The sequence below is a fragment of the Rhinolophus sinicus genome, chromosome 2, assembly GCF_057876585.1.
Source record: "Rhinolophus sinicus isolate RSI-liver-muscle chromosome 2, RSI-T2T, whole genome shotgun sequence".
In the NCBI taxonomy this organism is placed as follows: Eukaryota; Metazoa; Chordata; class Mammalia; order Chiroptera; family Rhinolophidae; genus Rhinolophus; species Rhinolophus sinicus.
This window is the reverse complement of record NC_142502.1, coordinates 128140421-128166868: the sequence shown is the minus strand read 5'-3', so window position 1 is coordinate 128166868 and position 26448 is coordinate 128140421. Positions and strand designations below refer to the sequence as shown.

Sequence of the window (26448 nt, the reverse complement as noted above, 5' to 3'; positions counted from 1 at the left end):
AAAATATCTGGTTAAAAGTGATAAATTATAATTATGCTTTATAAGAAGTCTGGATATCTTCAGCCTGTAGCGCAGGACTGCGTGAGAGAAGAGGGAAGGAAGGACTGTGGAAAAGGCACCTGAGAGTCTCAGCCAGGCCAGTGGGGAGGCCAGAGCAGATTGCCTCAGAAGAATCAAGCAAAAATGGCTTTCGTTAAGCTCAGTCATGGATGGGGAACAGCCTGGAGAAGTGTGACCTTGGCCTGAGCACTGCGGCTGGTCTGAAGATGTGGGAGAGCTGAAGGTACAGCAGCTGCTGGCAGGTAGTCAGTAACAGCAAGTTCTCTGAAAGGGCGGTGGGAGCCGTGCACCTCTGTGGCTGCCACCCTGTACTTCTGGAGCACGACACTGTCCTGTTTCCCTCTACCTCGCTAACAACTTCGGTGTTTCCTTTGCAGGCTCATCTTCCTCTATCCAGCTATTAAAAGTTGGCATTCCTCAGGCCAGGCCCTCTCTTCTCACTGTTTACTTTTTCCCTGGGCCATTTCAACTCTACCTGTATCACTTTAAGGGAGATGACTCCAATCTTAATTCCAGACTTCTCTAAATTTGAGAATTTAGAGCCAACTGCCTATGTTTTGTATTTTGAGTGTCATAAAGTCAACTCCAACTCAGCATTGTTCAAAACTGAACCTGTGAGTTTTCCCCTCATTCTTGGCCCCTTCCGGTGGTTTCTATGTTGGTGAGGGGGGTTCCACCATTCATCCAGTTACATAAGCTGAAAATTTATCCTTCCGCCTGCCTCACTTACCTTGTCTAATCTATTACCAGGTCCTATTGATTTTACTTTGTGTTTTCTTGAGTTTTCCCACTTCTTTTCATTCTCTGCCACTGTCGAGTCTCAGCTAGTGTCAGCTTAGTTAATCTAGAGAGAGAAACCATACTATAATTTGATCAGGAAAAATATAATTTCAAGGATTATTAACTCTAATGGGATTGGAGTAGCCAGGGATTGGGTAGTAATAGAATTCTAAAGAATGTAGAAATAGCAGATAAAAGGAACGGCTACTACCCTACCCCTAGGGCTGACATAGAGTGTCCAAGGCTGAGATCCAGACCTTGCTGAAGATGTACCCCTGGGACCTGTCAGAAATCTGCTGTCTAGTGTGTTAGGAAGAACTTATGGGGCAGTCTGCCCGGGAGGAGGGGAGTGCCCGGTGAAGCTGCTGGTGCTGCAGCCCACTGGGGAATCAGCACGGCAGGAGCCTCGCGGGAGAAAGCTGCACATACTGCTTTCCAGTGAGCACACCAGAACTGGGAAGCATAGCCCTTCCGTCCTGGCGTGTGTCTCCACCCTCTCTGACAGCACCCTTCAGTGGCAGCTGGCAAGGAAAAATCTAAAGGGCCCCAATCCACCTTCCTTTACAGAGCAGGCAAAAAAGGTAAATTTGGAACTGAGCGGTACTAAGTTGATAACTGACACATTCTACCCCTTGGATAACTCAGCTTCCATATGCACTCTTACACACATTGAATTTCCATACAAAAACAGCAAAGAAACTATATTTCTGCCTAACAAAAACAGCTACTCTTACAAGGGAACAATTTTTCCAACTTTTCCAAAATGAGATGCACAGTCATGTATCCGTTGATGGCTATATTGGTTGCTCAAATTCAGTCACAGTCCCACTGAATATTCTGTTACCTAAAAACTAAGTTGTAAAGTTAATTTCCAATAAATTTTATATGAAAATGGGAAGAAGAGAAAAAATGGTTGTTAGCATGTATGAATCACCACGCACATATAACAAGCAAATAGAAAATAAGCAAAGTCACAGTCTTCATTTCTGTAATTAGTCACAGTGTTGTAACTGACATCTGTTCTTCCACTTCCTCTGCCATGTTTACTCTGCCCTAAGCCTGACCTCAGCGAGGGGTTCTTTACCTGGTAGTGACCCAAATCTTCAGTCCCTAAGGGCCTGACTCCTTAATCATATTGCCCCCACCCCTTCTTTTTTGGTTGCTAGTTTTCCATTAACCGTTACTATTGGACATACTCCATTTTGCCTGCATTGTGTAGGAGCTCCCAATTTCCTCTTGATAACCAGGAGTCATTCTGACAAGTAGATTACACTTCCCCACCCTCCTTTTATTTGTTTTTTCCTGTTGGTTCAGTAACATAAGGAACCCAAAATGTCAGGTGGCGGTCTCATCTTCCAATTTAGTGGAAGCATTGTTGAGTCTTCTGGTAGAAGCATTCCTCCCTTGGAACTAAGATCTCCAAACCAGCAGAGCTTAAAGTTTCTGGGACAGGAAGCAAAAATTCTGCAAGGTTATTAGGTGTGACAGAGCAGTCACTCCAATGTCCACCCAGTTTTTGGATCCATGTTTTTTTGGCTAAGAGGGAGAGAGCACCATGTAATGGTCTCTTGATTCAGAGCATGAACTGCATCCTGAAAGACGAGCGCCAAATGGTGTTATTGTAGCTGAGTTTTCAGTAAGTCATTCCCCCATTCAGTTAGGCTAGCGGCTTCCTTAGGTGGTGAATGTGTTAAAACCAGTTAAATCTGTGGGTGTGAGTCCAGTGCTGCACTTCTTTGCTGTGAAAAGAGCTCCTTGGTCAGATGCAGTGCTGTGTGGAATGCCCTGATGGTCGAGGCATTCTGAGAGTCCATGGATGGTGGTGCTGGCAGAAAAATGATGGGCAGGGAAGGCAAATTCCTATCCAGAATATGTTTCCATTCCTCTGAGGACAGATCTCTGCCTTCTCCATAATAGAAGGTAATCAGCCTGGCACCAGGTGGGTGGCCAATCCCCACAAGGAATGGTGCCCTGTTGGGGACTCAGTGTTAATCCCTGCTGTCGGCACGTTAGATAGATACTCAGCAGACGTACGACTCAGGTCAGGGGAAGGGGAAATCCCATGGTGCTGAGCCCATGCATCGCCTCCATCCCCCGACCATGACCATGGCTCATGAGCTCATTGAGCAAGCACTGGCGGGGGCTGGAGAAAGAGGCTGCTGGCTGACATCCACAGAGCATGTCACTGGTATATACGTAAGAGACATCTCTGCAGTGGATGCCTTTTGGCAGGCAGGCATATGGAATGCCAAGATTTCATAGTATAGACTCATTCAAGGAGTCCATCCATATACCTCTTCCCCAGACTTCCTTTTCACTAGTCTTACAATCCTGTTCCTTCTGAATCCCTGACCATCAGCCAATCCATTGGCAACTGCCCATGAATTAGTCTAGATCTGTATTTCTGGCCATCTCACACTCCAAATGCAGTGAACAACAAAATGTACCGCTTGAAGTTTTGCCCACCAGAGCCTTTTTCTTTACTACTGTCCTTCAATGTCACCCTGAGTGGGGATGAAGTGCCGCAGGTGTCCCCTTGCAGGTTTACCAGCCTGCTGTACAAGCCCATCTAGAAAGCAGGCTTGAGCTTTGTCTTCCTTGGTCAACTGGTCTTAAGGAACCGCCAGGGGGCGATGCATCAGGGGCCAATGTCAGAGGAATGTGAGCCTCCTGCTCATGTAACTTCTTTGTGTTCTTTGGACCTGCCCAAGCTCGGTCTCCTGTACTAGTTCCACGTGACAGATGGCAGCTGCCTGTACCCAACGTGGCTAGCTGACTCAGACAACAGCCGGTTCACGAGGGGAGGCTCAGGCTGCATGGTCACCTGATGTCCTATGGTTAGGTGTTCAGTCTCTACCATGACGCAGTAGCTAGCCAGAAGCTGTGTCTCAAAAGCAGAGTAGGTATCTGCAGAAGACGTCATAGACTTGCTCCAAAATCCAGGAGTTCAACACTGTGATTCCCCTATTGGTCCTCACCAGGAACTCCGTACAGCATTCCTATTTGTCATGCACACTTCAAGATGTCCCTGGATGTCCTGGAGTATAAGGCAAAGTAGTAGAGCAGCCCATTGTGCAGCCTAACTTGCTGTGGAACATTCTCTTGTCCTGGTCTCCCCTTGAAACTAGCAACTTTACAGCTGTGTCTGTAGTTGGGTCAAAGTAACACACTGAAATGTGGTATATGTTGTCCAAAACCCAAAAAAGCCTGCCAAACATTGTGCCTTTTTAATTTTTTGGACCTGGCCTGAGCAGGTGGGGCAGGTGGTTGTGGTGGTGGGTGGTAGGTACAGTAACTTGTCTTGCACTGTAGAGGGGATATTTTGATACTCTAGACCACTGACCCCCAGAAACTTCTCTGAGGTGGCAGGACCCTAAATTGTTTTGGGGTTAAATCCTACCTCTTTGTTCGCTTATGTCTTACAAAGGCATCTAAAAGCTCAGGTGGTTAGAGTGTGGGGCTGATAACATTAAGGTTGCCAGTTCGATCCCCGCATGGGCCACTGTGAGCTCCACCCTCCTTAAAAAAATTAAAAAAAAATGAAAGTACTTAGTACTTCCTGCTCATCAGAGCCAATCATCGTGTTATCAATGCAGTAGACGAGTGTGACATTTACATAGTGGACTGTCAAGACGATCAGGATGTCTGTGGACTATATGATGGTAGAGAACAGAACTGACGTTGTTCTGAGGCAACACTGAAGGTATACTACTGGCCCCTGCCGCGTAGAAGCAAACCACTCTGGTGATCTTTATAAATTGGTCTGGAAACAAAGGCTTTAGCTGCATGCTGAGTGCCGGGGGCTCTGCTGTGCTACATTTGGGACAACAGCTTCAATTGGAGTCACCATCTGATTAAGCTTATGGTTGTCTGAAGTCATTCTCCAAGATCCATGTGACTTCTGCACAGGCCCTCTGCCACTGTCATTCTGGTCTAAGCTATTGCCAGTGTCTGTTCACAATGGTCTCCTAACAGGAGACCATTCCCTTGTCCCCTCCCCCTAATTCATTCACACTTTAGCCAGAGTCACTTTTTAAAACACGAGTCTAACCGAGACACTTCTCCCTCACACCACACCCTGATCTCCCTGATGAAGGCTTGGATCCTTAGCCTCTCCAGCCTCACCTCTCGGGAGGTTTCTCCTGGTCCTCGTTCCCAGGCTCACTGACCTTGTTGCTCAGATGTGCCACAGGACACAAGGCCTTGTGCCACCTGTTTCCCCTGCTAGGGATGCTCTCCTTTCCTTTTAACTGTTGCTCTTCTTTTACTTCTCTGACCTTGCCTGATCTCCACCTTCTTGTGCCACATTAACTATACATGTCTGACTTCTCCTCTCAAGGTCCACAAAATCTGTCAGTGCTTTGTCCCCAATCACAGGCTCTTTGGGCCCACCATTTTGTCCAGAGCGGTTCTGATAGCTTCTTGGGCTATGGGGTGTGATTGCTTTCCTGCATCAGGCAGGAGGCGCCCCCTGAGGCCATCCTCAGGCCTGTCTGTCTAGGTCCGTCTTTAAGGCTGTTCTGTTCACTCTTTCTGATGTCAGATTGTAGGCAGTCTTCTCCAAGGGACTCGTATTTTCCTCACGCCACACCCTGGAAAGTGAAGAACAAGTCCCCTCTGCTCTTGGGCCCTAACCCCTCCTGGGGCTTCTTCCCGACCTTCCTCCAGGTTGCAGGATGTTGGCCGCGTCTCAGGGACCCTCTGACTCTCAGTTGTAGCCACTTCCTTCCGGTTCTCTCCTCCCACCAGCTGGTCAGCTCCTGACCGCTTGTTGAGTAGGAGCTCATTCCCATGCTTGCTTGTGGGATAAACTATTAATACCTCCTCTCATTCACACTTTGGCTCTTCATCCTCCCAACCAAGCTTTTTAAAAAATTGAAGACACTCTTCTCTCAGGGACTTTGGTCTTGCAATTGAAATAATGGCTTTCAAGACAATAGTCTGCTATAGATTGACAAAAGTCTACTTAAAAGTTTAAATTATTTTACTAACAATTGTCACCCCAATAAATTTAATAAAAATTAAAAAAAAGAAAAAAAAAAGAAATAGAGAACTAAAACAAAAAAACACACAAAAAACAAAAAAACAAAAAAAGTTTAAATTCAGAGGCAAGGATTTGTGTGTGTTATCCCTACCTCAAGAGCAAGTTGTCTAGAAAGCTCTTCTTTGGTGCTTGAATGGTGGAGGGCTGCAGAAAATGGATTGAAAAGTCTGTAACTCAGTGTCAAAGTATACATCCTACTATAGTGCTTTCCTGGGATTGGTGGGATTGTGGATGATTCCAACTCGTGTTTGGTCTGCAGTTTCTGAATTTTCTACAATAAACATGTATTTCTTTTATAATAGGAAATATAATGACAAAAGTTCTTGTATAAATAACAGGATACTTCCAGGCACTTAGGTCTTTAATGCTAAAGGTTTATTTATTCGTTTTTCTGTATATTTTGATTTTTTCGTACCCTAACAACTTCACTTTGTCACAGTGGTAGATTCTGGGAGAGGGGAGAGTAAGAGGTGGGGGCCAGGCTGGAAGCAGTTTGAAGAGGGAGAGGTGATACAGATATCTACTTCTCTGTCAAGGAGGGGAGTGAGGTAGGCCCCCACACAGCTAACTTCGGGGTGAGTCTGTGGCTTCTGCAGCATCTTAAAGGACAGTGTCCTTTGCTTTTTAGTACAAGGAAATAAGACTTTGTAAGCATTGTTACAGGCGCTGTATTACATAGGGACTAATCCTTCGCGTGCACAACCCCAAATGAGCTTTGAGGAGATAAATCATAGCAGAAAGCGAATCAGCCTGCAATTTCAAACAAAAGTTGGAAGTTCACTTTACAAAAAGACAAAAAGAAAACCCCTTTTGACATCTCAACAAAGCAATAGCTCTTAAGCCGCAGAACATTTCTAATCTGAAAGTTTGCTCAGTGACCTACCCACCCCGCTTGAGCCCCTGACCACGCCAGGTATGTCCTGAATTTTTAAAAAACCGTTTAAAGATTTCATGTCCATCTTTTATGGTACTTTATGTTCTCATTTTTCATTCTTCTGAAGTTTGAATTTTGTGACAGTGTTAGCAAAATAATTGTAAAACCGAGTGTCTTTCCTACATGGAGATCGAGTGGGGCAGGGCCCAGCTTCTACCCCACCGCCCGCTAGGAGCTGGGGAAGGACTGCGGCCCAGCTCCGGGGCATCTATGGGAATTGAGCTGGCTGCGGTGGGGTGACAGGGCTGGAGCCGTTTCTCACAGACAACCTCCAGAATACGCTGCCCTGGCCGCGTGTCACACCCACAGAGGATGGAAGTGGCTTTGGTTTGGGGCTCTGGTTATAGGTAGGATGTACAAGACTGACAGGACTGAAGGCACAAGTTACAGGCTTGTGATCCGCCAGCTTGAGGTCCTTTTGGGGACAGGAGGAGGGGAAGAGTGAAGGCTTCTCTTCACTGGGGGCAGGGAGCTTGAGGAGTCGCCTTGTCATGTGGGAGAGCTCTGGAGTCCTGGAGATGGCCTCACTGGGCCTCACTTGGCTCCCCTTTGCCACTGAGGAGAATGAAGACCAGCGAGGGGGTGGCATATCTTGGCTGGGGACCAGTGGTCAGTTGATGACAGAGTTGGCACTGGAACCCAGGCCTCCTCTCCCAACCCACTGCTCTTCCTGTTTCAACACAGAGAGAGAGAAGGCCCAGTTCTTCCTGCTGCGGGAGCCCTGGGAGCTGGGGAAAGGTGGCTCCCAGTTTCCTGGGCAGCCCCCAGCTCCTACTAGCTGTCACCAGTAGGGGAGAGATAATATTAAACTGGTCCCTGAGGGATAGGCCTGAGTTGGGGCAGGCATTTCCTCCCCACCGCCTCCCACAGGGGCTTGTGATTCTGGAGCGTTTCAGGAGCAGGGCTGGGCTCCCCCCTCAAGATGGAAGAGGTGGACCCTGGCGTGTGCGCTCCAGGAGGGCAGGGTATTCATTGTTTTGTCATAGCTCTAGCCCTTGCCACTAAAATGTGGCCTGGCCACAGGCACGCACTACATTTAAAAAAAGTGAGTCAAGAAATGAACAAGTGACCAATGTGTTAGGGTCTGGCTCTAAGCAGAATTGTAAAGTGGACCAAGTGTGCTCTCCAGAGACTTCACGGCTACTGTTTTTGTGTCCGTCCCTCTCAGGGTCACTGCCCTGCCCCGAAGCACCTGGTTACAGGGGCTGCAGGTGACCCCTCCATCCTAAGGCCTCAGAGAGAGGGAAGGTGACTCAGGAGGGAGGGTCGGTGATGGCAGACTTCCTGGCTCCTGAGGAGACGACACTTTGGGGCAGCAAAGTATGATTTCCCCTGAGTTTCAGGAAAGGTTGGCCTTGGTCTGAACACAGCAAAGAGTGAAGATGAGGGAGGCGAGAGGGTGAGCTGTGAGGGGCCCTTAGGAGCCGTGAGCAGTGGCCTGTGAGGAGGATGGAACAGCCAGCTGCAATGGCTGCCTCTTCCTGCTTGGGGAGCAGAGGACCCCCTCCCGATGGGTGCAGGACCCTCCCACTATCCCTGTCCCCAACTGGGGGCTTGGACTCACCTGGCGCAGCTTTGCGTTCTCATCAGAAGTGGGGGCTGTGGACACACTGGAGAGGACCGAGCGCGGCCGCACACGCCCCCAGGGCCTGCCACAGGGATAGCATCAGGGCCTCGCCCTCTACTCCCTATTTCCAGCTCTGAGGGCACGGGAGGCTCCTCCCAGCGGGGCAGCTCTCACTGCACCTGCCCCCTGGTGGGTGCTCTTGCTGTGAACTCCTAGACCCCCTCAGGCCCCTCCCCAAGCCACTGCCTTCCAGCTTCTGGGTTGGGTCCAGAGCCCCCAGGACCCCCCTCTGCACACCCCCAGGCTCTGAGAACAACCCCATCCCATAATGTCCATCACACCACATTCCTTAAAGCTGCTCCCGCCCTTCCCAAACTCCTCCTTTTTCATTCTTTTCGCGGCTTCTTCTTGACCCTTCTGAGTTTTCCTTTGCTATATTAAAACAGTGGTGGTGGGGGATTTGCCCTGGACCGAGACAGTGAGACCTCTGCAGATCATGGACCAGTGAGGGTGGGGGCTCTGGGAGCTGAGCAAGTCCTAGGACCATCTGGGAGGGGAGGCCGTACCTGGCAGGCGGCGCGGGCGTCCCAGCCCCTGGACACCAGGCTCTGCAGCTGCGATGACTGCTGCTCCACAAACTGCTCGCACTGCGGAAGGAGACAGACACAGCGTGGGTGGACCTAGGCCCCTTTCAGGCCTTTCCTGCCTGGCTGTCCTGGCCTCTCCACTTATCTGGGTCACTCTAGGGCTCCCTGTGACCTGGTGCATGTCCAGGCATCAGCCCCTTGAATAGCTGGCATGGGCTGAAATGTAGGTTTCTGTCGGGAAAGCCAGAGACGTTGGCGGAGGGTCCTGAAACCCACATAGAGGACCAGAATCTTAGCTACCACCATGCCCTCCTCCCATTTTTCAGTTCTAGAGGAAATCTTAAAGTTCATCTGGTCTTGACATCTGATATGGTGGGCAGAGGGGAGCCCTGAAAGTTGCTGGCCAGAAGAATACTGTTCGTAAAGCTGTCGCCTTGGATCCGTCTTAGTTTATGAAGGGAGTTTACTGTCACCCACAGTTAGGCCTGGGACTTTAGGATCTCTCCTTTGGCAGGTTGGTGTATCCCCAGTGAGACACACTGGGAGGAGGGATGCTGCTGAGACAGGACTGGGACCACAGAGAGAGCCCGGCCCTGCCCTGCACAGGTGGCCCCAGCATTACTCATCTCCTGATGTATAACCAGCCTCACGCTCTGTTTCCAGGGGAGGCCTGCTGCTCCTCCAAGCCTACGACCTTTGTCCAGAGGCCACTCCTGACCGTAGCGGGTTTTGCCTTATTATAATCTCACCGTTGTTTGGCCTATGTCCTGTCTGACCTCCTCAAGGGCAGGGGCCCAGCCCACTCTGTGTGTCTCTGGCTGCGAAGCCTTTCCTGGCTCATCCTTCCACCCCGGGCAGACCCTGTGTCCTGAGGCCCCATTGCCTGTCCGCACCTTTTGCCTGTCCAGCCAGGAGCTGAGGCAGGCCTGGCGCATTGCCTGTGGCATGGCCTGCTCACTGCTGTTTCCTGCCTTGGTGGTCACGAACATGCAGAGGTGGCACTTGGAGTCTTGCGGCAGCCATTCTCCCGGCAGCGCCCCCAGTGCGGCAAGGCCTAGGCAGGAAAGAGTCAAGGCTGCCTTCCAGAGGTGTTCAGCTCCTGTCCTTGCTGGTGCAGTGCAGGGGGACTGGAGAGAGGGTTGTGCAGGGCTGGGGGGAGGGGATGAGAGTGGGCAGTGGCAGGGCTGGGGCCACAGGCTCACCCATCTCAGAGCCATCCTTGCTGGAGCACCGGAGGACGAGGCCGCAGACCATCTGGGGCAGCATACGGCCCAGCAGTGAATCCAACAGTAGGACAGTGTAGCGCTCAGCCAGGCACTGACAGATGCCGCCCATCACCAGGGGTATCACGCGGCACACCTGGGACACACTCATCGCCAGGACACCCTAGGGCAGGGCCGAGAGAAGGCAGGGTGGAACTTCCCTTGCAAATCTACTCTGTGCCTGCACCAGCTGGGCACTTTGTAGACACCCTCTCGTTTCCTTCTGAGAATTATTATGCTGTTTACAGATAAGGGCATTGAGTATCACGGAGTCCAGGGGACTTACCCAGAGTCAATAAGCAAGCATAGGAGCCAGACCATGAACCAGCTCTGACTCTAAAGACTGGACTTGCTGAAAGGGTCACGGCTAGCCTGGAGATGTGGACATTGCCAAGGTCAAACAACAGCCTGGAGGGGAGGTGGAACCACATCTATGTATTCTCTCTCCTGACGCCAGGATAAGTCTATGGCTCCCAGAGACAGTCCCCAGTGCATTCCTGGTTTCAGGAGCTCTGGGGGAAGCCAGATGTTTCCCCACCCACCACAGTTCCAAACACAGGGTTTGAGCTGAAAAGCAGGGAGGGAGGTGGCAAGCACGTTGGCTCGTGCCTTCACTCCTTCATTCACTCGACCAATACATGTAAAGGACCTACAGTCAATAGGCTGGCCCTGCCCCCCGCTCCTGCTTGCAGCCCCTGCTAGGAGTAAGCACAGGGAAGTGTATCCTCTGGAGTGTGATCCCTTCCACACAAGTGCATTTCACCAATTGTGCCCACGTGCTTGCATGGGAACCCACACTCGGCCTCCCCTACTGCTGCGATGGCAGATGAGTGATTCTCGCTCTGCCCCATCCACTCATGGCCCTGCCCCCACCTTCACAAGCGCTTCACCCTGCACTGTCCTCACTGTCCTGTCTCATTACTTCTCCCATCTGCCCATTGATTGGTCTCATCGGCATGTGAACAGGCTAATGTGACTTCCAGCATCAAAAACCTCACCCATCTCTGCTCCCCTTCCCAGAAAAAGTTCTTAAAAGAGTTGTCCCTACTCGCTGCTCCACTTCTTCCCCTCCATTCTCCCCAGAGCCCACTCGATTTGGGCTTCTGCCCCATCACGCCTTCAAAACAGCTCTCAAGGTCACAACAACCTCTGTCCTCAGTCCTCGGGTCGTCTTGATCTCCCTGCAGCTTCCAGCCGCGGTGACCACTCCTTCCTTCTGGAAATGCTTTCTCCTTTCAGCGTCCCCCCACTTCACTGGCTGTCCTCCTCCCGCTCTTTGGCTTGTGTTTGCTTTTGCTTGACCGGGCCTCCTCCCCCACCCTGTCCCCACCAGTCCCTGGCTGACCCCACCCATTCCCTTGGATTTAAATCTTGTCCATAGCCAGAAACTCTCAGATTGCTGTCTGTGACCTGACCCTTCCCCTAAGGCTTGGGTATTCGCCTGCCGGCTTGTATGTCATATAAGGTGTCTTGATCTTATCACTGATAGGAAAGAACTCCTTTTTTGCTCTGCCCAAGCCTGTTTCTCCTCAGGTTTATCCACCTCAGCTGGTGGCGTTATCAAGGATCTGCTTCCTCAAGCTGAAGTCCACAGAGTCATCCTTGGTTCCTCGCTGGCCCTCACTCCCCAAGTCCCATTCGTCACCGAATCCTGTTGAGCCGACCTCCCAAACACATCCTGTCTCCCCTCTTGGTTCCATCCCTTCCCCTATCTTCTCTCATTTTGCTGTCTGCAGAGATCTCCTAAATATTCTCCTTGCTTTCACACGTGCCTCCCATCTTCCCAATGCATTCTTCAAACAGCGGGAGAGTGATCTCTCTAATAAATCAGATCATGGCATCCCCTGCTTGAAACCCTTCACTAGCTGTAAATCGCATTCAGAATCAAATCCGCGCTTCTTACCTCAGCTTAGCTCTTTCCACGTGGCCCTGCTGTGTCTACCTTTCTGCTCCCTTCTCCGACTACTCCCGCAGGCCTGCCTGCTGGAACCACACTGGCTCTCTGTTCCTCAAGCTTGCCAAGCTCACTCTTGATTGAGGCCCTTTGCCCATCAGGGCCTTGGTGACCTCTAGGTCTCAGCTTCATCATCACCTCCTCAGAGACTCTCCCTGACCAACCAGCCTAAACCCCACCCTCACGTCACCGTCCATCACCTCATTTTTACTTTATTTTTTGACTGGACTGGGTAATCTGAGCTGCTCTCCCCTTGGCCCTGGTGCCCACACCCACCCACCCAGACATCCACCCACAGCCAGAGTGACCCAGCTGGCATCCAGCAGACCTGGGTTTCCCACAGGGATTTTCTCGCATCTGTGAGAGGTCAGCAGGCTCTGATTGTGGGTCTCTAGGAAGGTGTGCTGGCACTCAGTGTAAATAACAATAAGGAAAGCCGAGCTTGATGGTGACCAGGATGTTGCTTTCTATGGGCACCTTTGCTAGCGTGGATCTGCTGTCACAGGTCCTAGTTATGGAGGACTGGAGGAGGGTGGCACCAGGTGGTAGTGGCACTGGCCCAGCCCCTTCTGGAAGGACCTCAGCAGGTGCTTCTTTAGCCTAGAGTCTCCTGCCCAGAGTGACACTTGTCACCTCCTCTCTCACCAGCCTGCATCCTAAACCCTCAAGCTGGCTCCAACTCCTGCCTAGATGCCTGTCCACAGTTGCCCACACTATAGGGAAACTTGCCGCGGAAATGCTGAAATGTAAGCAGTCAGTGTGGGCTTATGGTGGGGCTTTGTGGAGAGTTGTGGCCGGGGAGGTAGTTTGGCATCTGCTCAAGGGTTTGCCCAAACAGTGGAGAACTGCTTACCTCATCTGTTTTCATTCTCTGCTCGGAACCTATTACTACCCGAAAAAAAAGAGGATCTCTCCACCACAGTGCCAACTCAGGAAAGCAGGGACTTCGTCTGTTGCCATGAGCCCTCAGTGACCAGATGGCTAGGGGGGTCCATCTGAGAAGGGCTGATGGCGCAGAGCCTCTCCTCACTTGGGCCCCATTTCAGGGCACGGGAAGACTGGGCGATGGTCACTACAGGTCTGGAAGATTCCAAGTTCTGCACAGGTAGGGAGGGGAGTCCATCTGTGGAAGTTCTCCTTTTGAAAAACTAAGACACCTTTTCTACAGAGACCACTGGGGATTCTTTTCCATCAGGTGCTGAACTGCTGGAGGACCAGACCGGGTCTTGTCCATTTTTGTGCTTTGATGCTTGGCATGGTGCCTGCCTGGCGTATAGTGGGGGCCTAACATTTGACGAATGAACTCTAGGCTTGGCAGCTACCGAGCCTGAGCCTGAGCTCCAGGGTCTGCAGGGTGAGGGCAATGCACGAGAATGGCTCTCCTCCTAACTTCCGGCAGCCAGCTGGCCCCTGAAGGGCGTGTGAGGAGGGGTGGGAGAAGGTAGGGCTGTGGGGGTGGGGCTCACCTTGGGAACCACAGCTTGGATCCGCTTGATCAAAGTCCTGCAGAACCAGCAGATGGGGAGGGGGATGGGGAACTGCTGCTCGGAGAGCTCCTGGGGGAGAGAATGACAGGTGGGAGCTGGGCTGGGCACTGGGCGGCTGGGCACTGGGCATCCTCCGGGCTCTGCCCCCCTCCCCCTCCTGCCTCAGGCTCTGCCTAGAGGTCTCCCGGTTCTGTCTCTCCCAGGGCCCAAGTGCTCGCAGGCCTTGGCTCTGTCCTAGCGTTTTGGATCCCCACCTATCAGGTGAGGGGCCACCAGTATGGGGCCTCCCTCACCTGTGTCTGAGGCCCGGGCCTCGCTTGGTGGGCCTGGGGCAGCACGGCCCACTTGTCCAGCAGACGGTCCAACAGCTCCGGCTCCTGCCCTGGCTCTGGACGCCCGGGTTTGCACAGGCCCAGGTGCTCACAGATGGACTTTGGGTTCTAGGGAACAACGCAGGGAGAAGGGGTGGTCAGGCTGGCTCAAGGACTCAGGGAATAGGACCACTGTCTTTGGGCCTGGAGTGGGGGAGCAGACTGGGTGGGGCTGTGGTTTACAACGTGGGGGAGACAAAAGGCAGAGATGGGGCCATGTGGAGATTTTGGGGCAGGTATCTGGGAATGTCTGTGAATGAACAAGAGCATGTATGTTCATGAGAATGAATAAACGTACACATGTGTGTGTATGTGAGAGTGTATGTGTGAGTCTGTAATGGGTTGGTTTTGTGTGAGATTGAGTGTGTAGCTGAGTGTGTGACCAAGTGTGTTTGTGTGAAGGGTGTGTGTGGTGCTCGTAAGTGTGCAGGCCCGCTGTGTACAGCTGAGCCGCTGGGGCTGTGAGCTGTGTGCCTGGCTGAGGGGCACTGTTTCCTGGACCGGTTGTGGGCAGGGTCTGCGTGTGTGGTGCGTGTGTTGGGCTGGCGTTCTGTGGGTGTGTGTGTCTCTGGGTTGGGTGGGCATGGCAGGCAGGGCAGGGCCCTCACGATCTGGTTCTGGAAGTAGTCGATGACCAGCGGGAAGTAGATGTCCACTATTTGGTGGCAATGGGGCACCAGCAGCTTCATGGGGAGGATGTCACACTCATGCTCCAGGGACTTCCGCATCATATCCTGGCAGGCAGGCGGGAGCCAACAAGGATGGAAAGGGGACAGTCAGCCTAGCCTCCCTGAGGTCTGCCTCTGCCCGAGTCCCTGCACGGGCCACCACCTGGCAGACTGGCTACCTTTTCCCCAGGGCACTGGAGTTCAGAGAGCACCAAAGAGTTAAGTAGCTGGGCACAGGTAGGGACCCTTCCCCGTAGGAATAACCGAGTTTACTCCCAGCGCCCTCTTCTGGCCAGGAAGCACCTGGAGGGCTCACCCATGGCCTGGAAATGGCCCCTTTAAGGGGCTAACCTCTTCTCCCTTCCCTGTCCCCCATCTCTTGGTTCCCAAGCCTCATCGAGGGTCTGGGCTCATCACCTGGACAGTGGCCTCCTTGGTCATCTTGGTGAGGGTGTGGACGATGTCCTCACATTCCTGGCACAGGTCATCCTGGGGAGGGGTCCCACAGTGGGAGACATGAGCTGGGGCATGCTCCCAGCTCAAGTGCGTGAGGCTCTTTCAGGTAGAGGGCGACAGGGCACCCCCAGGCACAGGCAACTGCCCGCAGCCTCATCCCACCCCATCCATCCCATGTGGGGGCTCCTCCAATCCCTCAGGCCCATCCAGAGCCTACTGAGGCCCTGTACCCCCACCCTTCAGTCCCGTGGGTCCATGGGGGATACTCACAGCTCCTGCGTGTCCCCAGACCTCCTGTAGGCAGTGCCCCAGTGCTCTGCATTGCAGTGCTTGCTCCAGGCTTTGGCACCAAAACTCGGGGCCCTGGGCACAGGCCTGGGACGAGGTGGCCCACACAGCTGCTGTTGGGGGCCAGAGCAACCTTGGGATCCAGGCCGTATCTGGCGCCCTGACCTCACCCACACTCCAAACCCAGGTTCATGGGTAACGCGTGGCCGTTAAACATGCAGGAGTCAGTTCTGGGTTCCACCTGCTCTAGTGCCCACCAGCTGTGTGACCTTGGACAAGCCCTGGAGCCTCTCCGAGCTTCAGCTCGCTCATCTTCAACATGAGGATAATACCCAGAGTAGGGAAATGCCTGGCACAGAGCCAGGGCTCAGTAAATGGTGGAGACGGCCCTGATACCTGTCCACACCTGGCCCCAGGTCGGAGGGAGGTGAGGAGAGGCTGGGGAGACTCACCGGCACCTGGGCCGCAGAGTGTGGGCAGCAGCAGCAGCCACAGCAGCAGGTGTGACTTGGCCATGATGCCTCCGCAGCCTGGATGGTCTGCTTGGGGCGAGGGCGCTTATAGCTGGGGGCAGGGGTGCGGGGGCAGGGCTGTGCGGCAGCAGCAGTGACCTCAGTGTTTGCCTTTGTCCTGGAGGGCCCTCCAGGTGCTTTGATCCCACCTTTTCCCAGCAGAGACACTCCTGCCTGCCCCTTCCCCCATGCCTGTTCCTGCTCCCTTTGCAACCTGCCTTAACTCCCATGGGCCTAGACTGGACCCCTGGCTCCCTCTAACCAGGGGGCTTTTGAGCCTCCACATCTGGTTCCATCTCTCTGGGCTATGGGAGGGAAACTGAGGCAAGGCGAGGGAAGCCAGAGTGACCCCCTCCCTTCCCCACCCCAGGCCTGTTGGGCTTCCTCTGCTCTTGAGCAAAGCTCTGAAGAGCTTCCTGCCTGGCTCTTGACTCCGGGCAAGCATCAGAGGGCAAACTCACAGCTCATGCGTGTCCCCAGACCTCCTGTAGGCAGAGGACCCTCCTAGGCCACATACCCTCCTCGTCCTTACCCTTCCTCCCAGAAACTCCTCTGTTTCTATGGACGCATGGTTCACGGTTGACCTTAGTCAGAAGAGTGTTTACATGAAACAAGAGGAAACAAAATGCTGGGAAGTCTGAGACAAGGACATGGGAGCGAGGTTCCCAGGGGGATCTAGGACAGCTCCATCCAGGGGATGTGACCGTGTCCCCGGGGTGGGGGCTGGGTCACAGCAGGAGATTGAGGAGAAGGAAACTGTCCTCTGCACCTGCGGAGGCTCTTGGGTCAGGCCCCATGGGGCAGGGCACACCCAAGAAAAAACACCCTCTGACGCTGGGGCGGACACGATTGCCAGTGGAGGGAGGAGAGCATTCACTCCTTGCCGTCACCTGGGTGATCAGTTTACCTGATTACTGAGGAGCCCTCTAGACGCTGGGGGGTGCTCCAATATTCACAGTGTGGGCAAGGCAGGGGTTCGTACCATGAGGAAAATAGTGGGACACACGGTGGTCAAGTGGCACCCTCGAGGTCACACAGGGATTTGTGTAGCTTCTGTTGGCCTCAAGCCCTTGTCAACATGACAAACACAGTGGCCATCATGGGAGTCGACCAAGAGTGTATGTACATGAGTGACCAAAGGCTGGGAGCCCTGTTAGTTCCATACAAGCTCAAGAAGGCGGGATTGGCATGTGCTTGTAACTTAGTGTCAAACAAACAGTCCCAGCTGTATCTGGTGTGGATACAATCAGGCCCGACTGAGAGTGGGGTTTGGTGGACGGCTGCCTGCAGGGCTGTATTGGTCAGGGTAGTCTCACTGCTGTAACAAAGCCCTGGAGTCCACTGGCTTCCCACAGGACGCACTTATTTCTCACCCACGTCGCAGTGCCTCGGGTGGGGAGGCTCTGGTTCAGTCTCAGGGCTCCAGACGCCCCCCCCTGCTTGCCCTGCCGTCCCTCGGAGCTTGGAGTCCCCCTGGGATCCTGTGCATTTGGCTGCAGGGCACAGAACGAAAGAGTGGAAGATAGTGAGGGAAGGTTTGGGGCCCAGGCCTGGGAGTGGTGTCCTTCATTTCTTCCATCAGTTCAGTGGCTAGAACTCGGTCACATGTTCCCGCTAAACCGCGGGGAAGCTGGCAGATGTAATGTTCCTGTGTGCCCAGAGGGAAAGGCAAATGGAGTAGTCGCAAATCCACCAAACTGAATACAAAACTATGTGTTTATGTGGAGTTTTCTGAATAGTGATTTCATGGCTCCCATCAAATCCTCAAGGAGGGATCAGTGTCTGTTGAGAACTGCCATTCAAGACCATGAAATAAAGGAAACACAAAAAAACCAGCCCTTGGCCAAGCTGCCCTGGCCCTGGACATGGGGAGGGTGTCCTGCCTCATGGTGGCTGCGATGGGTCCCTGCTTCCTCTTGCTTTGACGCCTCTTGCTCTATCTATCTATCTATCTATCTATCTATCTATCTATCTATCTATCTATCTATCATCTATCCTGCCAGCAGCCCTAGGCTGAGGTGCTAAGGAGTGAGATAAAGGGGCCCCTTGTGATAAGTCTGTGGTTTTTTTTGTTTGTTTATTACTGCTAACATTTAAATAAACTTTATGCTGCACGTGTATATATAAAAGTAAACATATATATATGCACACATCCTATTAATGCTTTTATTACAATGTACTTTTTTGTTACCAAATATCTGTCGACATAAGAACATCCAAACTTGTAGAGAATTTTCATAAAATTTATTTGAGCCCAAACTGACAACATACGCTGGGGAATAAGATCTCAAATGCTTTGGAGAACGACAGTTTTGCTGTTTCTTTTATGCATTTGGAATTAAGGAGGGAATTTAAGGAAGATGACGTGAAAGTGGGGAAAGCAAGGCAGGGACTGGATTACAGGATAATTAACAAGATGCTGTGCTCTCTTGAAGATTAATACCTGCGTCCAGGGGTATTACTTCTGGTATTTCAAAGGTGTCTTAACCTTATAGCAGCCTTTCTTAGCACAGTTCTTTCTTACATCTTGCTTTCTTTCAAAAGAAGGAATTTCCCCTGGAGGGGGAAGGAGTATGGACAATAAAACTTAGGAGTTTATGAAGCGCTTTCATTCACGCATTCATCTGACCAGATAACAGCTGATGATGTGGGAGCTGGAAAAACGGAGGTCACTGACCTTGTGGACTTGACGGCTCTTGGGGGCCCCTGACCAATGATCAGAGTTGGGGCACTGCCCAGGCCTGGGGAGACAGAGGAGACTCTAGGGGCCATGGGACAGCTCAACAGAGACTTGAGGAAGAATAGAAGTTGGCTTCAAAATAAGGGGACAGGATTGGAAAAAGGCTCTCGGCACAGGGAATGGCTCCTGCAAAGAAAGGCCTGGGCAAAGGGAGCTCGGGGGGCAGGGACAGAGGTCATTTTGTCCCGTTTGATGTGAGGCCCTGCTGCGCAGTGAGTTCAGAATGGTGAGGAGCTTAGTGGGGAGTAATGGCCAGACCCCAGCCTCCAGCTCCCTGGTCTATTCCTGAGCAGCCCAGTGGCTCTGCACCTTGGGTATGGATGGGCACCAGGACCATTCTCTTTTTCTTCCCTCTGTCTCCCCAGGCTCCCCAAGATTCTGATGCTAATGGCCAATGTTGACTTTCATCTTCCTCACGACCCTTTCTTCTTGGCTGGTGACTTCTTGATCAATAAAACTTCCTTTACTCCGAACTCTGATGTTTTGAGTTTTGGCCTTTTGAAATGTCGGGCATACGGAATTTGGACCGATAACATTATCATGAGGTCATACTGGATTAGCATGGGCCTTGATTCAAGACTGGTGTCCTTATAAGAGGAAGATGGGGACATAGAATATCACGTGATGATGGAGGCAATGATTGAAGCAGCCATTAGCCAAGGACCACCAAGAATTGTAGCAACGACCAGAAACTGGGAAGGACTCTCCCTCAGAGGCCTCAGAGGGAGCATGGCCCTGAGAACACCTTGATTTCAGACTTACAGCCTCCAGAACTGCAAGAGGATAAATATTTTGTTTTAGGCCACCCAGTTTGGTAATTTGTTATGTCAGGCCCAGGAAACTAACAGAGCTGCCCACCCCATTTCTCCTTTGCCCACATCAGGAGCCTGAGCTCGTATTTTCCAAACCTGAATGAACAGCTGCCACGTACATGGCAAGCACAATGCTGGTCAAAACGGCTGTGTGTGTGTGTGTGTGTGTGTGTGTGTGTGTTCTGTGCCAAAGCGTCTGACCACAGTGGAGGCCCTGGGGAGGATCTGGGTTTCACATCTCGATGCAGAATAGGTTCGGAGCGTGTCTGCAATGGGTGACGCTTGGCTTCAGCGTCACAGATGTTCTTTTCCCACCTCTGTCAGGTGTTCCCTCCATCTCTAACTGGACACTTTCACAGGAAGGAGATGTGCCTGTCTTGTTCATCATTGATTCTCAGGACCCAGTGCAATACGGGGGGCATTGGTGGCTGCCTAACCGACTGAATATCATTCCTTCATTTTTGTGCTAATAGAACCCAAATTTTGTCCAGATTCTGGGTGTTTTCGAGAGCTGATTTTTCTTCTCTCAGCTCTGGAGATGCACCATAATTAGGCCAAGCCATTCCCCTTTGCCAGTAATTACTTTGGGGTGAGCATGTGTTCAAGTTATGGTTAATTAGACATGATGGAAATCTTCTGGGGGCAGCAGAGGTTGGTGTACTTCTGGGAAATGTTTATTTTCTGGTTAAAAAGGACAGATGGGGAGAAATGCCTCTTTGTCCCTTTGGACATTCCTATGCAAATATGTGATGTTGGAGCAATGGCACCCATCCTGTGCCAAGGAGGGAGAAACAAGAGAAGCACAGAGAAGCAACTCAGAACCCTATCCTGACTGAGCTGCCAATTTAACTAATCCTGAACCCTTTTTATTCTGTTTATATAATCTCTCATCAGATATTCTGTTATGTGCAGCCCAAATCATCTTAGCCAAAGTTAGAAGGAAGGTTAGATAGAAAGAAGGAATAAGGAAAGAAAGAAGTAAATAAAAAAGGAAGAAAGAAAGGGAGAGAGAAAAGGAAGGAAGGAAGGAAGGAAGGAAGGAAGGAAGGAAGGAAGGAAGGAAGGAAGTCCATTCTTTCCATCCTTTATAAGCAGATTAAATGTTATATCCTCTAAGGAGGTCTCCCAGGTTCTCCACACCTGGAGTCCATCTCTCCTGTCTCTTGCTGCCACCTGTCCTTTGTGACAGCTCTCAGTACTACCAGGCATGAATATCCATTTGACTAGGAGGCCACAACTGGAGCCTCAGCCATGATGCTTCCTGAGGTTCACACACATTTGATTCTGTGGCCTGCAGTGCAGAGACACAGGGGTCTGGGGACCCTCTTGGGAGAATCCTCTCCCTAAGGGATGAGGGAGTCAGCCTGCCAGACTTGTCCTTCTAACAAGCCTTGGTGACCAGAAAAGAGGTGGGGGTGGAATCTGTGCTTTCTATGACACTGATCGTCTGCTAGCCCAGCTCTGTCCCCTGGACCAAGGCCTGGGTTCTAGAAAAGGAGAGGGTCGAGAGAGCTGTCCCAATAACACCCTTGTGAGAGGCTGGGATGCAAGGATGCCACGTATAGCATAACCCAAGAAAAGTAGAAAAAGGCATTTCTTTCACTGTTGACACCAAGATATGCCCAGAGACTTCCAGAAATACTTGTGAGTGGAGGAGACTTTGAAAGGGATAAAATTCTCACAATAGCTGGAAGGGAGGAACCCTGGAAGTCCAAGACATTATTCTGGCTTCGGCTCCATTATTAAGCCCATGTGGGATAACATGAAGAGATAAAGTTTCCATTCATTTATTCACTTTTATTCATGCATTCAGTTAAAAAATATATCATTGACAATGTGCCAGTCACTATTCCAGACATTGGAGATACAGAAGTGAACAAACCTGATAACATTCTTGTCTGCATGAGCTCCGCTCCTCGTGGGTACTGTTTAGGGAGGCAGGCGTCTCTCTCAATGAACTGTGGGTCCCGGGCAGGGAGCTCATCTAATTCATGTCTGTGGTTGTCACAGCATCCTTGATGGGGCTTTGTGCATAGTTTTGTTTGTGGGTATGCAAACATGATTCCCGAATCAGGTGGTCTTGATGGATTAATCCTGCTCAGGATATTAACAGCGTAACATGTGAATAGCTTCCAAAATGGCACTTTTGTATTTTACCCAGAAACAAGAACTCTCTGAGGGCAAATGATGAACTAAAATGAACTTGCAGGCTTTCTTAAAGCTAGCAAGAAAAAAATTGACTTTGGGGAACATTTTGTGTGTGTGTGTGTGTAAATTAATTAATTTCTGATAGCAAAAGCACTTGTATCAGATATTTTAATGTAACAAATAAGAGAGAACTTGATTCAAACTGACTTACATATGAAGGAAATTTTTGGTTTATATAATTGAAAAGTCCAGAATAGATCAAGTATTTGTACGCACAGCTTGGTCCATACGCTCAAAGCATGTCACCAGCTCCTGGTTCTCCCCTCACTCAGTGAAATGTGCGCAGCTGTTCCGGATGACACAGCTTCCCCTCCCTCCCAACCCCCACATACTGTCCAGGCAGAGTGGGGCTCCTCTGGTAGCTCTGATGATAGTCAGAGGAAGCCTTTCTTCTATGAAGCCATAGCAAACATCTCACGTTTTATTGGCTCAAATTGGGGTATTGATTCATCCCTGAACCCATCATTCTGCTGGGACAGGGGGACACACTGATTGGCTGATAACAGGCAGGGTCTGTCCCTGTAGATGGCTGAAATGACAGTGCCCATTGGTACCGACATAGAAGGGAGTGGAGACTAGAAGGAGATACTGATAACTGGCATTTTTCACAGACCAAGAACAAACAATCCTTAAATTTATATGGAACCATAAAAAACCCTGAATAGCCACAGCCAGCATGAGAAAGGAGAACAAAGCTGGAGGTATTACGTTATCTGATATCAAATTATACTGAAAGGCCATAGTAATCAAAACAGCATGATCCTGGCATAACAGCATGGTACTGGCATAAAAACAAATATCACTGGAACAGAATAGAGAGCCCAGAAATAAATCTATGTCTATATGGTCATTTAATCTATGATAAAGGAAGCAAAAATTTACATTGGGGGTAAAGATAGTCTGTTCAATAAATGGTGCTGGGAAAACAGATACATGCAAAAAAATGAAACTAGACTGCCTTCTTACACTATATACAAGAATAAACTCAAAATAGATTAAAGAGTTAAATGTAAGACCCGAAACCATAAAACTCCTAGAAGAAAATATAGGAAGTAAACTCTCAGACATTACCCTTAGTAATATTTTTACTGATATATATCCTCAGGCAAGGGAAACAAAAGAAAAAAATAAACAAATGGGACTACATCAAACGAAAAAGTTTTTCCACAGCAAAGGAAACCATTAACAAAACGAAAAGACATCATACTGAATAAGAGAAGATATTTGCCAATGATACATCTGATAAGGGGTTAATATCCAAACTTTATAAAGAACTCATACAACTCTACCACCAAACTCTACCAGTATTATAAGGAACTTTTTAAGATGAAAAAAAGATAAAAAATATGAATACTAAAATGACAAAAACTACATACCTATCAACAACTACTTTAAATGTAAATGGATTAAATGCTCCAATCAAAAGACTGGACAGAGTGACTGAATGGATTAAAAAACAAGGCCCTTACATATGCCACCTACAAGGACTCGCTTCAGATGGAAAGACACACAGACTGAAAGTAAAGGAATGGAAAAAGATATTTCATGAAAATGGAAACAAACAAACGAAAAAGTTGGGTTAGCAATACACACACCACAGACTTTAAAACAAAGGCTATAACAAGAGACAAAGAAGGACCCAGTAATACCACTTCTGGGTATTTATCTGAAGAAACCCAAAACGCTTCTTCAAAGGGACATGTGCATCCATATGTTCATTGCAGCATTATTTACAATGGCCAAGATATGAAGGCACCATGGATTTTCCTGAATGGATGAATGGGTAAAGAAGGGGTGACACATGTATACAATAGAATATTACTCAGCCATTAAAACGGAATGAAATCTTGCCATCTACAACAATATGGATTGACTTAGAGGGTATTGTGCTGAGAGTAAGTCAGACAGAGAAAGAGAGAAATGTCATATGATTTCATTCATAAGTGAAATTTAAAGAACAAAATAAACAAACAAACAAAACAGAAGCAAACTCAGATACAGAGAACATTTTGATGGTTACCCAATGGCAGGGGGTTTTGGGGGGTGGGTGAAAAAGGGAAGGATTAAAAAGTACAAATTGGCTGTTACAGAGTAATCATGGGGATGTAGGGTATAGCGTAAAGAATATAGTCAATAATATTGTAATAACTATGTACGGTGTCAGATGGGCAATAGATTTATTAGAGTGCTAGATGGGAGGGGCTATAGCGGTGGGTGAAAAAGTTGAAGAGATTAAGAAGTACAAATTGGTAGTTAGAAAATAGTCACGGGCATGTAAAGTACAAAATAGAGAATATAGTCAATAATGTTGCAATAACCATGTGTAATGCCAGATCGGTAGTAATCGGGGGATCACTGGATAAATTATGCATAAATCACTGCATAAATGTTTAACCACTATGCTGTATGCCTGAAATATAATATAAAATAGTACTGAATGTCAACTGTAACTGAAAAAAATAATAATAGAAAAAGAATTTCTGAGAGCAGAGGTCTGAGGGGAGGCTCAGCCCCTCTTGTGGTGTGGAAACTTGAGAAACTTGTCATAGGCAGCTCAGATGAGGTTTGCTAACGCCCTGAGAAACCACTGACCTCTCTTTTGTGTCATAGTCTGGTGTGATTCATATGGCGTTGGCCATGTGGTTAGCTCTGATCGCCAAGGAGAGGTTCGAGAGTCAGTCCTCACCATTTGATCTGTCATTAGTTGGCCACAGTGGTGCATTCAGGGGCTTCTGCTTAAGACACAAAGCAGGCACGCCTGTCATTTCTCAACAGCCAGTCAAGCGTCCACGGTCAGGAGACGACTAAGCACCAGAATGGGCCCTTCGAGTCAGCTGATACATGAACTGTCTCTGTAACATCTGTTTGTAGAAGGTATCCAGGGAGGTACATCCAAAATTGTGAGAGGAAACTATACCATGCAAGCCTCTTTCTAGTCACTCATCCATCCATTTCATCCATCACGTGGGTTTCCTTCCTTCATTTCGTCCATGCAGACCAACTCCATCCATCTGTCCAAAAGGACACAAGGAGGTGATGGTATGTTCGCTTTCCTGACTGCTGTGATGGTTTCACATGTGTCAAAACTCGTAAAGTTGTACACTTTAGATGTGTGCAGGCAAGTGCACTTTAATTACACCTGAACAAATTTGGAAAAAACGAAGAGAATTAGTGTGTATAGCAGGTCAAAACAGATGACAACACAAACATCTATGAACAGGAGAGTTGATAAATTATAAATTATTCACACAATAAAATACTGCTCAGCAATGGAAAAGACTAAACTTTTCACACACGCAATAACATGGATGAATCTCATGCTGATCCAAAGAAGTCAGACACACGAAACTCCATTCTGTATGATTCTACTTACATATATTTCAAAACCAGAGAAAACAGAACTACTGCGTTGAAGAGTATGTGCTTAGATGGTAAAGCTATAGAGAAAAACAAGGATGTGATTATCATTCAGGTCAGGGTAGTATTACCTTCGGGCAGCAGAGAAGGGAGATGGAAAGGGCTTCTGGGATGCTGGCGGGATTCTTGGCCTGGGTGGTGGTTACATGGATGTTTGCTCTAGAATGAACCATTGAGTTGTCCATTTTGTTCTGTGCACACTTCTGAATATGTTTTACCTTTCATAATTAAGAATGGAGCAATGTATATGTATTTGTATGCTTGTATCGAAAGACGAAAAAGAAAGTTTTAACCGTAGTTTCCTCTGAGGAGAGAGACTATGAAATAATGGGAAAGTGGGGCTTCTATTTGTTTTCCTCATGCTTTTCATAACTAAAAAAAAAAAAAATTCAACTTTCTTATGCTGCTCATAAAGAAAAGTTTAAATCATAAACTCATGCATGATAAAGCAAGGAGGGGGATCTCCTTTAACAGGCAGGATGGCCTGTGTATCTATGTGACTATGTGTGTGTGGCGTGGGAGATCGGAAGATGAGGCACAAGGGACTTCAGGGAGATTCAAAACATCAGAAAGACTTGATCTGCAATTGCTGGCTTTGAAGATGGAGAGGGCCATGAGCTAGCTTAAGCCAAACTAAAGCCTTTTGGTACTGGAAATGCTCCTGCCCCTAAACCTCGCATTTTCATGACTTTGCTTGCCAGCAAAAACAGTAAGGGGACAGAAAAATGGCCTTGGGGTCACTCTCCCAAATCCCATGTGAGTGCGTCTAATTGTAGAACCTGATTTCTCATCCAGATCCAAGTTGCAATGAGTTCTGGGAAGTGCAAGTGGAACTTCCCAACCCTCCAGCTAAAAGGATGGAGAAATAGTGAGAGAGTTTAACGACAGTAGCCACTTGAAGGTCTTTTTCTTCACCTTGCTTTCCTCTCCAACATTTATGCTTTGGGTGGCAAGCTGCTGCTGAGAGTTCTTGTATTTTTTTGTGTTTTTTTTTTTAAATTTGATACTAATAAAAAATGTTTATTTGAGTTTGTATCTTAAAATTGGGAGTGAATTTCAGTTACTTAAGTTTGCATCCAGTAGTTTTTTTGGATAACAAAGATTAGTATAGCCAAATGTTAATTCATTTCACTTTTGTGTTAATAACAAATTAACATTTGTAATATACAATGTTCCCGAACAGGTTATAAACACTTCCTTTGGAATTATTTTGTTTTTAAAAGAAAACACTATCTAATCAATAGTATCATAGCCCCAAGAGATACATTATGAAAAGGTATAAATTTAAGGGAAAGCATTAG

General features: G+C 49.2%; 1 protein-coding gene across 6 annotated transcripts; it reads right to left on the bottom strand.

Annotated features, from left to right (window-relative positions):
* Nucleotides 1–6237: 6237 nt before the first annotated feature.
* SFTPB (surfactant protein B) lies at nucleotides 6238–15991 on the bottom strand. Of its 6 annotated transcripts, none has more exons than XM_019714557.3 (11): nucleotides 15911–15991; nucleotides 15441–15571; nucleotides 15132–15203; nucleotides 14655–14780; nucleotides 13969–14115; nucleotides 13655–13744; nucleotides 10175–10358; nucleotides 9866–10026; nucleotides 8952–9032; nucleotides 8383–8467; nucleotides 6238–8256 (listed from the first exon to the last, which is right to left on the bottom strand). In XM_019714557.3, the coding sequence occupies exons 1-10, from the start codon at nucleotides 15972–15974 to the stop codon at nucleotides 8405–8407; spliced, it is 1119 nt and encodes a 372-aa protein (XP_019570116.3). In that variant the 5' UTR covers nucleotides 15975–15991; the 3' UTR covers nucleotides 6238–8256; nucleotides 8383–8404. The 6 variants fall into 6 exon arrangements, with proteins under 6 accessions (XP_019570116.3, XP_074188373.2, XP_019570113.3 ...); XM_074332272.2 differs by having other exon boundaries at nucleotides 6238–8178; XM_019714554.3 differs by having other exon boundaries at nucleotides 6238–7488.
* Between the last annotated feature and the right edge of the window lie 10457 nt (nucleotides 15992–26448).